The 12,163-nt window shown below is 47.1% G+C and overlaps 1 protein-coding gene across 1 annotated transcript; it reads right to left on the bottom strand.

Annotated features, from left to right (window-relative positions):
* Positions 1-10,775: 10,775 nt before the first annotated feature.
* Positions 10,776-11,698, bottom strand: LOC133887683 (protein S40-7-like). Its single transcript, XM_062327650.1, has one exon. The coding sequence runs from the start codon at positions 11,573-11,575 to the stop codon at positions 10,976-10,978; it is 600 nt and encodes a 199-aa protein (XP_062183634.1). The 5' UTR covers positions 11,576-11,698; the 3' UTR covers positions 10,776-10,975.
* Positions 11,699-12,163: the final 465 nt, after the last annotated feature.

Here is a 12,163-nt window from a genome sequence, read left to right as displayed (position 1 = left end):
GAAACTTGCACAGATCTTAAAACAATTGCAGACCATTGCGGCTAGGTGCAAGACAGCCGCTTGGACCTTACTGAATTGCTTCGTGATCCGTGTAGTTTTAAGAATCCAAGTTGTGATATGATTTATTTGTTTATAATGAGTCACCGATAACATCAGCTTTGAATGAAACTTGGTCGGTACGAGTGTGTTTATACATGGTTTTGTTTATGACTAACTATTGTTAGAAAGTATAATAGAGTTGGTGTGGGTGCAAAGAAAATCACATCACCGGATCATCCGCTGTTTAGGATTTTGCACTCATCGAGTTATCTGATGTTAAGGTGAAAGGAGTACCAGAGTATTTCAGCATAGAAAGAAAAGTGAGAGTAGTGTATCAAATGTTTCGGTGAGGACAAGCGATGTCACCAGACTAATTCTTGCAGAGAGGGTGCAGAAGTGAGTCAGGTGGAGATGAAGGCACCGAATGGTCCGGTGCTTATGTCTTGTGTACACTGGATTATTCACTGGATAAATTATTGCAGAGGTTGCAAATAAGAGTCTGGTGCATGTGAACTGACCAAATGATCCGGTGATGGACATGTGTTCACTGTAGCATCTCACTATAGTTTTTCTTGCAGAGAATAAATTTTCTGTGCACAAATGAAGTTAAACTCATCGGATGATCCGGTATTAAGGAGGAGAACACACCGGAACATCCGGTGTTCATGATTTCTACATAATATGTTTTTATTTAAGAATTTTTGTTTTGAGCTAACCTAAATATGATTTTGGAGTGGAAGAAACATGTTTTCTTGTTTCATGGTGTACAAGTGATGGATGCAACTTGGCGGTTGACGGCGGGATAATCGGGGCTAAGTGAGAGTCTTGGTGTCAGACGATTAAGGAGGTCGAGCGGAGTCAAGGGTGATCCTAGCGGTACACGTGGAGGTCAAACAAAGCTTAGATGGAGAAAGATTAAGACGGTGTGTTGACGAAATCAAGCAAAAGGGATGCTGGTGCAAGTGACAATGCGACTCGAGGGATCGGGAGCGGGAGAGACTTGCCGGTGGTTAAGATCGTAAGATGGAGTACACACGTTAACATCGGAGCACCTGTTTGAGGCAAAGCAAATGACGGATAGTCATGCTTTGAAAAACATACTAGGGTTTCGTAGTTTAGTCACAAAACCATAAGATGACTTGGAGGGTTATGTGGCATCATCGCAAAGCTTGCGTTGAGACAAAGCTAAGTCGTGAAGAAGTTGTAACTGATCGATGGACGGAGCAAAAAATAGACCAAAATATACTGGTGGTAGGTAGAAGTGTATTACCGGTGAAGGGTATTTTGGGAACAAGAAAACTTAAGGGCCAAGACACCTCCCTAAGTCTATAAATAGAATGGTAGGGATGTAAAAAGATTGTGAGCCTGCCATTTGAGAGCCTAGTGATAGATTTTGGATGAAAGGAGATGATAGACTTAGTCTTTGTAATAAGCTAGAGCTTTTGTGAGAGAAATAACTTTATAATCCGTCTAAAATATAGCTGACCTCTTTGAGTAATGAAGTTTACGTTTTTGCATATGATTACCTCCTTCTAGTTTCTCTCTATTGGTACCCTTGCAAGGTTGTAAGTTTTCTTTTTTGTTGTGATTTTTGTTTTTGAGCTGCAGTTTTTCCACCTTTGTGAAGTAATTTTTCTTGTTGCTAGAGGTATAAACGTTCATATTCTCATGTATTTGAGAGGGTCTTGAATCCTCTTATCTCTGGATCATCAACTTGAAGAGTTGCTTCTTTTGGTGACTGTCTTTTTATTTTGTTCTTCATCCAAGTTTCAAGCTTTTGTGCACAAAGCCACATGGAAAGGTCTTAAATAGAACCTATAGTTCATATTCTATCTGTGGAGTCATGTTACCTTAGAATTTTCTTTCTCGCTTTGTCTCTCTAAAGTTTATGCTTGTTGTTGTGTGTTTTTGAGTAGCACTGGGTGAACAAGAAATAGACCATCTATTTTGTAAGAAATCTATAAGGCGCATATTCACCCCCTCCAGTCGTCTATCTCGGTCCTACACTTGGTATTAGATCCGATTTGATCATGTATTGACCTTAACTAGCTTTGTGGTCCGTAGGTAACATGGAAAGAAGTGGGAAAATTATGTTGTTCTATGGAAGAGATTTTTTGTACTGAAAGGTGCGTATGGAGTCTTATCTTCTAAGCCAACGAAGTGCAATATGGGAAATAGTTGATTCTAATTATGAGATCCCTGCTGCTCGCACAACTCAGATTTAAATCGAACAATATGAGACCAACAACAAGGCCATAAATATTTTGTTCACTAGCCTGAGTTGGAATGAGTTTGACAGGGTTCGGCACCTCTGTACTGCACAAGAGATTTGGACTACTCTGAGTGTCTTACATGAAGGCACTAATTAGATTAAGTCCATACACCAAAGCACTTACAACCAAGAATACCAAATATTTGTGCAAGGATCCGGTGAATCTTTAGATGCTATGTTTGTTGTTTTGATGGAATTATGAGCAATCTTAGATCTACTGATGTTTTGTCCTACTCTGACCATAAGAGAACGATCAAGCTTCTCTATACTCTTGATCATAGCACATTAGAAGTTAAGATCTCGAGCATTTAATAGTCACTAAGTTATACCACGTTAACTTGTGATGAACTCTTCAGCAAGCTCAAGTCCACCGAGATAGCCAAGGTGACTCGAATAGGCCTCGGAAAACCCCTGTCTCAGAACATGGCATTGGTTTCCGGACCTAATAGTGGCAATCAGGTCGGAGCTAGCTATTCTTGTGCTAACACTTCACCGAGTGATTTTGCTTTATCTTCCTTGGTTTCTATCACAGAGGAGCAGATGGATGCACTGGATGATAAGGACCTTGCTCTCATTATAAAGAAGTTCACCTGCTTCTACAACAACAAAAGAGACCGGAGGAGAGGAGGGTACTGTGCTTGTTTTGAGTGTGGTGATACCATCACTTTAAGACGGATTTCCCCAAGCTCAAGAAGAGGGAGAACCACGACGACTACAACAATCACAAGAAGAAGAGCAAGAAGCCTTTCTTCAAGAAGAATCACGATAAGATGGCTAAGAAGGCGGGTAAAGTGGCTTCTAGGGTGTTCGTGGTGGCTTTTAGTGATATCGACACCTCTTCAAGCGTGGAGGAGAGCTCGGAGGAGGAGGAACCGCAAGTGAAGAACAAGAAAAAGGCCAAGGACTTCAACAGCCTCTGTTTCATGGTGGACGGTAACAACGACAGCGACCCCAAGCGTGATCCCTCCGAGGTATTACCGTCCTACGCCAGCTTTTCATCCAAGTTGATACCTTAAATGATACTCTTATTAGCCAGGATAGGTTACTTAAAAAAGTTGTACGTGAGTTGAAACAGCTTAGGTCTAAGTATGAGTCTGTTTCTTCTAAGTTTTAGTTGTTTAGGTCTAGGGCCAAGGTTGAGGATGAGGATTGAGAGAGTTGCTTGGTTGTCATGAGTGAGCTTGCAAAGCTTCAAATTGTGCATGCTCAAGTCGCTAATCAGCTTGATACTGTCGAGAAGAAGCTCATTGAGGAGGAGTCTAGACCTACTCTCTTAGGTGCTTGCAAGAATTATCCTTTGCTCTTAAATGATGCTGATGTGGAAGATAAGCACATAAAGGAGCTAGAGTCTAGATTGGAGAGTGTTGAGAGTTCTACGAATGTGCAGCCAAAGTGTTTCACTTGTATGATCCGTAAGGACAAACTTAGCTAGGTTAGAGGGCAAGTTAAAAAGCTCATAGCTGAGAATGAGTACCTCATTTCTATTTTGGATAAGTGCTCAGAAGGTAAGGGCAAAATATATTTGATCTTGGACAAGACCAAGATGTGTGCTGATAAGGCTGTGTTAGAATTGAGTTTGGGCTTTGAAAGACTTACTTACACAAGTTCTGGCAAAACTGTTTTTACCTCACCCACTATCCTAGAGTTAGATAAAGCCAAGATCAATGCCTCACAATCCATGCCGGAAAAGAACAAGCCTACACCTTAACCAACAAAGAAGAAACTCACACGTAAGAGAGCTCCACAGCCTAAGATCAGGGCACCTGTGAGAGAACCCAGAGTGACTGGCAGTCTAGCTCCCGAGAGACTTTACCATTGCACCTATTGTCAAAGGAAATATCACTTTGTTGGATTTTGCTTTCGCCATAGGAGAGATGAGCGGCGCGAGTGGAAGTGGAGTTCCCAAGACATGTACTGCCCTTCTGTTGGTGTATACGAGTCTTTTACCCACTCTTGCCTTTGAGTCTTTAGCAATTTTCAGTCTTTTTCTAGAGGCATTGCCCGGCGTGAATTTTATTATAACTCGTATGGTTTTGCTCCACGTGTAAGAGGCTTTGAGTCCCAGCGCTTAGGTGGACCATATTTTTCTCATCGTGGTACTCGCTCCTAGTGTGTTGGTGTTAAGATACATGCTCCTATTATTTCTGCTTTAGAGTGAATGACCCATTACTGGATTCCCATGAGGGTTTTAACTAGCCTCAGTCCTCAGCCATCCACCTTCTATTCTTCTCATATGTAGGTGGCAAGCGGAGGCCTAGAGAACAAGTAGCTCATCGATTCTAGTTGTTCGTGTCGTATGACCGAAGATTCATCATGGTTCTTCAGCCTCACCCCAACGAAGCATCACGAGTACATCGCATTTGAGGATAACCGAAAAAGTAGAGTGAATGCCAAATGGACTGTAAAGGTAAATAAGAGTTTCACTCTCAAAGATGTGGCTTTGGTTGAACATCTAGGATACAACTTATTTTTTATATCTCAGTTGCTTGATGGGGACTTGGAAGTGCACTCCAAGTGTGATACTTCTCGAGTTGTTGATTCTTCTAGCGCTTTGAATTTGCAAAATTACTCGAGTTGGGAGAGTTTTTGGAGCTGATTTTTCTTAGTGTTTTGATTCTTCTCAGTGTTTAATTGCTCAACCATCTTTTGAGCTTTAGATGTGGCATAGGAGGCTAGGGCATATGAATTTTAATTTTCTTACTCGTTCGAGTGCCCTAGGCTTGATCCGAGGATTGCCCAAGCTCAAGTTTAAGAATAACCTTGTTTGTGCTCCTTGTTAGCATGGAAAAATGGTTACCGCTCCTGTCGGTGATACAGGAACCAGGGGTCCCCGAGTCCCGAGGCCAGATCAGCAGTTTGCCACGTGGCGTCCTCCCGCGAGGATCATCTCCGTGAGGTACGAGAAGACTAAGTCCCGGGAGAGGGTGCTCGGGCCCGTGAACAGTGGTCCCCGAGTACCCGAGTTCCCCAATGACCCGAGAAGACCAAGTGCCGGGAAGAGAGTGCTCGGGGCCATGAATAGTAGCCCCCGAGCACTCAAGTCCCCGACGACCAGACAAGCCGAGTACTGGGAAGGGTGTGCTCGGGGCTGCGAACAGTGGCCCCCGAGCACCCGAGTACCCCGAGGACCCAAGGAAGTTAGTTCCGGGAAAGAGTGCTCTAGGCCGTGAATAGTGGCCCCCGAGCACTCGATTCCCCGAGGACCTGAACAGCCAATTCCGGGAGAGAGTGCTCGGGGCCGTGAACAATGGCCCCCAAGCACTCGGTTCCCCGAGGACCAAGAAAGGGCATATCCGGGAGAGAGTGCTCGGGGTTGTGAACAGTGACCCCCGAGCACTCGGTTCCCCGACGGCCTAAGAAGTCCTTCGCCGGTAGCCCCCACAGAGGTCCAGTGGTGAGGTGTCAACCAATGAAAGGTCCGATGCCGCATTTAAGAGGGCGCGTGGCCTGTCACTTCCAACTGCTCCTGCCACGCTCGGAGTTAGTCCCTGCCACGACCTGGCAGGAAAGCATGGGGACATTTAATGCACGGGTCCCATCCCGCGTTATCCGGCGCGCCTCAGGATAACATCGTGAAACCCAAGGCTCCCCGCCTACCGCCCTGCTATGTCAGGTGTACAAGACCGAGCGAGTACGACAGGCCGTTCAGTGGCTGCCCGGTGGGCCCTCTCCGCGGCGCCCATTGCAGAACGACATCATGACGAACAGACCGGACAGGGGCGCGTTTTCAACCCTCCCCGTCACTTCGCGCAGCATCCCATGATGGTTGCTTTCCATTTATGACGCCTTGGAACTCATGCCCTCCCTTTCTAGGCACGCCACCGCCGGCGAGTATTTAAGGAAGGGCCGGTTGTCGGTGTATCAAGAACCGGGGCTCCCTGAGTCCCGAGGCCAGGCCAGCCATCCGCCACATGGCGCCATCCCGCGAGGTCCCTCCTGCGGGGTGAGGAAAGTTCAAGTCCCGGGAAGAAGTTGCTCGAGGCCACAGTCACTGGTCCCCGAGCACCCCGGTTCCCCGATGATCCGCGGAGTCTAAGTACCGGGAAGAAAGTGCTTGGGGAGGTGCCTGATCACCCCCGAGCGCCCTAGTCCCCCGACGATCAGAAGAGCCAAGTTCCGGGAGAGAGTGCTCGGGACTGCACGTGGCAGCTCCCGAGCGCTCGGTTCCCCGAGGATCCGCGTAAGAGTGCTCGGGAGAGAGTGCTAGGGGCTGCACATGGCAGCCCCCGAGCTCGCAGTTCCCCGAAGGGTCGGGTAAGAGTGCTCGGGAGAGAGTGCTTAGGGTTGCACGTGGCAGCCCCCGAGCACTCGGTTCCCCGAAGGTTCGTGCAAGAGTGCTCGGAAGAGAGTGCTCGGGGAGGTGAACAGTACCCCCGAGCACTCGGTGCCCCGACGACCCAGAAAGACCCCCGAGGCACCCGCCGATGAGGTGTCAATCAGTCAGAGGTCCGAAGTCGCATTTAATGAGCGTGCGTGGCCTGACATCCCCAACTGCCCCCACCGCAGTGTCAGTTCCTGCCATGTTTTGGCAGAGAGGCGTGGGGCTATTAATTGCACGGGTCCCGTCCCGTATCATCCGGCATGTCTCGGGATAACATCGCCAAGATCAAGGCGTTCCGTCTGCCGCCCTGCTGTGGCAGAGGAACAAGACAGGGCGGGCACGCCGGGTTGCTCTGAGGCTGTCCGGTGGGTCCTCTCTATGGCGCATGTTGCCAGGGCGTTTATGGTGATAGGTGACCAGGCGTGCGCCGCGTTTTTCACCCCCCGGTCACTTCACCCAGAAGGAATGATGACGCATTTCCCAGTCATGGCGTCTTGGAACTTGTGCCCCCTCCTTCCCGTTCGGGGCATGTCGCAGCCGGCGAGTGCTTAAAAGAGCCGGCAACACAGAAGAGAAGACAATCGAACAAGAGACCGCAAGCACCCAAGTAGCGAGAACGGAACCATAGACGAACACAACGCACAAGGGACAGTCCCTGCCCAAGAACAAGGAGCCTCAAGCTCTTAGTTAGACAAATATTCTTGTAACTAGCACATCCTTGAGGGACTTCCTCAGGACAGTTATTACATCCATACAGGAGTAGGGTATTACGCTCCTGTGCGGCCCGAACCTGTCTAAATTCCGGTGCATTTACTTCTCTTTGCACTAGATCATCACCCCCACCACCGGCCGTTGCATTTACTCTCATTCATTCCTCCGACGAACTTATTCAGGATCATCCCCCCGGCCGAATCTCTAAAACGGGGTCTCTCGGGATCCCTGCGATAGGAGTTAATCCTCCGACAGCTGGCGCCACAGAAAAGGAGATCGAAGAAAGCCGAGGAAGAAGATAGAGATCAAGATCTGGACAAGTTGGAGCCCAGAAGCTGAGATCACTGAAGAACAAGGAGCCTAAAGCTCTAGGATAGACAAATATTCTTGTAACTAGCAACATCTCTGAAAAATATTCGCAGTGCATTTATAGCACACACACACAGGAGTAGGGTATTACGCTCAGTGCGGCCCGAACCTATCTAAAAACCTCCAGTGCATTTACTACATTCTGCATACGATCCTTCTTGTAACTCAGCAGATACTCAGAGAGACATTCTCAGAGCATTTATAGCATACACACAGGAGTAGGGTGTTACGCTCCGTGCGGCCCGAACCTGTCTAAAAATCTCCTGAGCATTTACTACTTCATGCATCCGATCGTTCCATTCCACATGTATCTCATTTACGCCCATTTATTTCACCCGCAAAACAGATTCAGAATCATCCCCCGGCCGAATCTCAAAGGGGGTCCCTCCGGATCCCTGCTTGAGGAGTTCACCCTCCGACAGCTCCTCACCCACCAGTCAATCTGGTGATGACTAAACGATCGGGAGAACTTCTCTATATGGATATTGTTGGTTCTTTCCACGTTCGTTCGACGGGTGAAAAATGATATGTAATTGTTATTGTTAACGAATACTCTCTTTACTCTTAGATCTTCTTTCTAGTAAGCAAGGATGAAGTGTTTTCACACTTTTGGAGCTTAGCTTTGAGATTGTTCAAAGAACTCCTAGGTGCATTGAAAGCAATTCGCAGTGATAATGGCCGAGTTCAAGAATGATCTCTTTGATGCTTTCTGCCTTGAACATGGCATTGAATATCAATTTTCTACCCCACGTGTTCCTCAGTAGAATGGCACGGTTGAAAGAAAGAACAATATTTTGGTGGAGATGACTAGGACGATGCTCGATGAGCATAGGACTCCTAGGAAATTTTGGGCCGAGGCCATTAGCACAACACACTATATCTCAAATCGGATTTTCTTACGCTCAATCTTGAATTTGACTTCTAATGAGTTGTGCTTTGGAATGAAGCCAAATGTTTCACATTTGAGAGTTTTCTATTGTTGTTGCTTCATCCTAAAGTGTGGCAATCTTGACAAGTTCGAGTTGTACTCTTTTGATAGTTTTTTTCTTGAGGTATTCTCTTTATAGTCATACTTAGAGGATTTACAATCTTGACACTGACACCATCATGAAATCCTATGATGTGATTTTTGATGAAATAATCACAAGTGCTAGTTTTGCATTTGAGTGTGTAGGAGATCAGGAGATGAGTGAGAGCATCTTTGTAGATGGTGACCATCTAACTCTTGGTGATGATGAGGATGGTGACCATCTGTTTGTGATGAGTCATTGACAACATTGGTCTTAAGTGGAGCTTGATTGGCATGGGTCTGTTTATGAATGATTTTTCTTATGGCTAACAATTGTTAGAAAGCACAATAGAGTTGGTGCGAGTCTAGGGAAAATTACCTCACCGGATCATCCAGTGCTTGGGATTTTGTATTCACCGGATTGTCCGGTGTTAAGGTGAAGGGAGCACTAGAACATTTCAGTGCAGAAAGAAAAGTGGGAGTTGTGCACCAGATGGTCCAGTGAGGACAAGTGACATCACCGAACTAATTCTTGCAGAGAGGGTGCAGAAGCGAGTCAGGTGGAGATGAAGGAACCGGATGGTCTGGTCCTTATGCCTTGTGTACACTGGACTATTCACGGGGCAAACTATTGCAGAGAGGTTACAAATGAGAGTCTGGTGCATGTGAACTGACTGGATGATTCGGTGATGGATATGAGTTCATCAGAACATCTCACCGGAGTTCTTCTTGCAGAGAACAAATTTTTTGTGCGTAAATGAAGCTGAACTCACCGGATGGTCTAGTATTCAGAAGCATAGCATACCGGAACATCCGATGTTCATGATTTCTGCATGGTGTGTTTTCATTTGAAGATTTTCGTTTTAACTAACCTGAAGATGGTTTTAGAGTGGGAGAAACATGTTTGCTTATTTCATGGTGTACAGGTGATAGATGCAACTTGACCGTCGACGGCGGGATAATCGGGGCCAAGCGAGAGGCTTGGTGTCAGACGATCAGAGAGGCCGAACGGAGTCAAGGGTGATCCTAACGGTACATGTGGAGGTCAAACAAAGCTTGGATGGAGAAGGATGAAGACGCGTGTTGACGAAGTCAAGCGAAGGGGATGCCAGTGTAAGTGACAATGTGGCTCAAGGGATCGGGAGCGGGAGAGACTTGCCGGTGGTCAAGATTACAAGACGGAGTACACGCGTCGATATTAGGCAAAGCAAGTGGCGGCTAGGCACGCTTTGAAAAGGGTACTAGGGTTTCACAGTTTGGCCACAAAATCATGGTGGACTAAAGGGTCGCATGGCATCATCACAAAGCTTGCGTCGAGGCAAAGCTAAGTCGTGAAGAAGTCGTGACTGTTCGATGAACGAAGCGAAAAATAGACCAAAATGTCTCAATGGTAGGTATAAGTGTATTATCGGTGAGGAGTATTTTGGAAATAAGAAAACTTAAGGACCAAGACATATCCCTATGTCTATAAATAGAGAGGTAATATTGTAGAAAGATTGTGAGCTAGCCATTTGAGAGCATAGTGATAGATTTTAGATTAGAGAAGAGAATATACTTAGTCTTTGTAATAGGCTAGAGCTTCTATGAGAGAAACAACTTTATAATCCGTCTAAAATAGAGCTGGCATCTTTGAGTAATGAAGTTTGTGTTTTTGTATATGCTTTAATTCCCCTTTTTCTAGTCTCTCTGTTGATACCCTTGCAAGTTTTTCTTTTTTAGTTGTGATTTTCGTTTTACTTTTCCTTTTTCTTTTTGAGCTAGTTTTCCACTATTGTGAAGTAATTTTTTTTTCCTAGAGACATGAACATTCATATGCTCATGTATTTAAGAGGTGAATTGCCTCTAGATTATCAACTTGAAGAGTTATTTCTCTCGATAACTGTCTTTTTTACTTTTTTCTTCATCTAAGTTTTATAATTTTTTTTCACAAAACACTTATAAAGGTCTCGAAAAGAACTTATGATTCGTATTTGTAGAGTTATATTATATTGGAATTTTCTTTCTCGTTTCGTCTCTCTAAAATTTAAGTTTTCATTATGTGTTTTTAAAGGACGTTAGGCGAAAAAAAAACCATATATTTCTAAAAATACTATAAAATATCTATTCACCACATTTAATCGCCTATCTCGGCCTAAGTTTTTTCCATGCAAAATACTCAAGCACCGAAACCTCCAACTTTTTCAGCACCGAAACCGAACACACGCAGCACTAAGCAAGAAGCAGCTGCCCAACAGCTCGAGTGGAGTGTCCTTTTTCACAGGTCGAGGAAGCCGGTGGTGCGCCACACGGCGTTGCGCACGCGGCGGAGGTCGCGACCCTTGAGCGTGCGCCCGGCGCCCACCATCACCGACGACGCCGCCGCGGCGCGCCGCGAGGCCATCTCGTGCGGCGGCACCACCAGCTCGCCGTCGTCGTCGGCCTCCTGCTCAACCTCCCGGCGACGCCTGTCCATCGTCGTCGTCCTCCCCTTGGGCCAGGCCGGCACGGCGACCGGCGCCGACTGGTGGTACGGCTGCGGGGGCTGCTGCCTCTCCGGGCGGGACGCGGCCGGGACGGGCGCGGTGGGTGCGTGGTCGTCGGCGAGGAGCGCGGAGAGGCCGACGTTGCCGGCGGGGAAGTGGCAGGACGATGTCGATATGGGCCGCCGGCCGAGGCCGGCGGACAGGGACTGAGTGGGGGACGGCGAGGAGGCGGCGGAGGTCGAGGAGGTTGTCGTGCTGGACGACCAGACGACGTCGCGCTCGTCGAACTCGAGCTCCTGGGCGTCGGCGCTGGCATCGTCGGGCTGCTTGAGGAGGCCGAGGAAGCGGAGGGACGGGGAGGTGGTGGCAAGGCGGCGGTGGGGCGTGGACATGGCCGGCCGGCCGCGCCGCGCTCAGCCCCGCTCCTCGGCGTGTGCTTTGGCGCCCGTGTGTAGTCGTGGCCACTGACCTGCGCGTCGGCGGGTTTTGGCCTCTGCTTTAGGGGTGCGGCGCGGGTGTCCGTGTTATTATTGGCGGGCGGCGTAGGCCAGTGGCAACTGGCGAGGGACTGGTGGCGATGGCGAGTGGGCAGTGAATTATTGGAGGGTGATGGCGACGAGCGGGGTCGCCTGGCGCGGGCGACTTCGTGTCGAGCGCTGGTGTGCGCGCTGGGATTAGCATTGAGTACATTTTGTTGGGATACTACGACATTAATATTCATTCTCAAGATATACAAAAGCCAATAGGAGAGGACCTAGCAGAGGATGAGCTAGTCACATGTTCAATTACTACCTCTATTTTCTTTTACTTATTATTTAAGATATAATATGAGCTCTAATAAACATGTTTAAATACTACTTTTGATAACTATCTTTTAATAAAAATTAGATGACGTCAAAGTATTTTTCATGATAAATTCACTATTATTATTTTTATGTGTCAAATTCTAATAGTTTTATATATATTAGTGATCAAAATTT

This window comes from Phragmites australis, chromosome 13 (genome assembly GCF_958298935.1).
Source record: "Phragmites australis chromosome 13, lpPhrAust1.1, whole genome shotgun sequence".
In the NCBI taxonomy this organism is placed as follows: domain Eukaryota; kingdom Viridiplantae; phylum Streptophyta; class Magnoliopsida; order Poales; family Poaceae; genus Phragmites; species Phragmites australis.
This window is presented reverse-complemented; position numbering and strand designations above follow the sequence as displayed.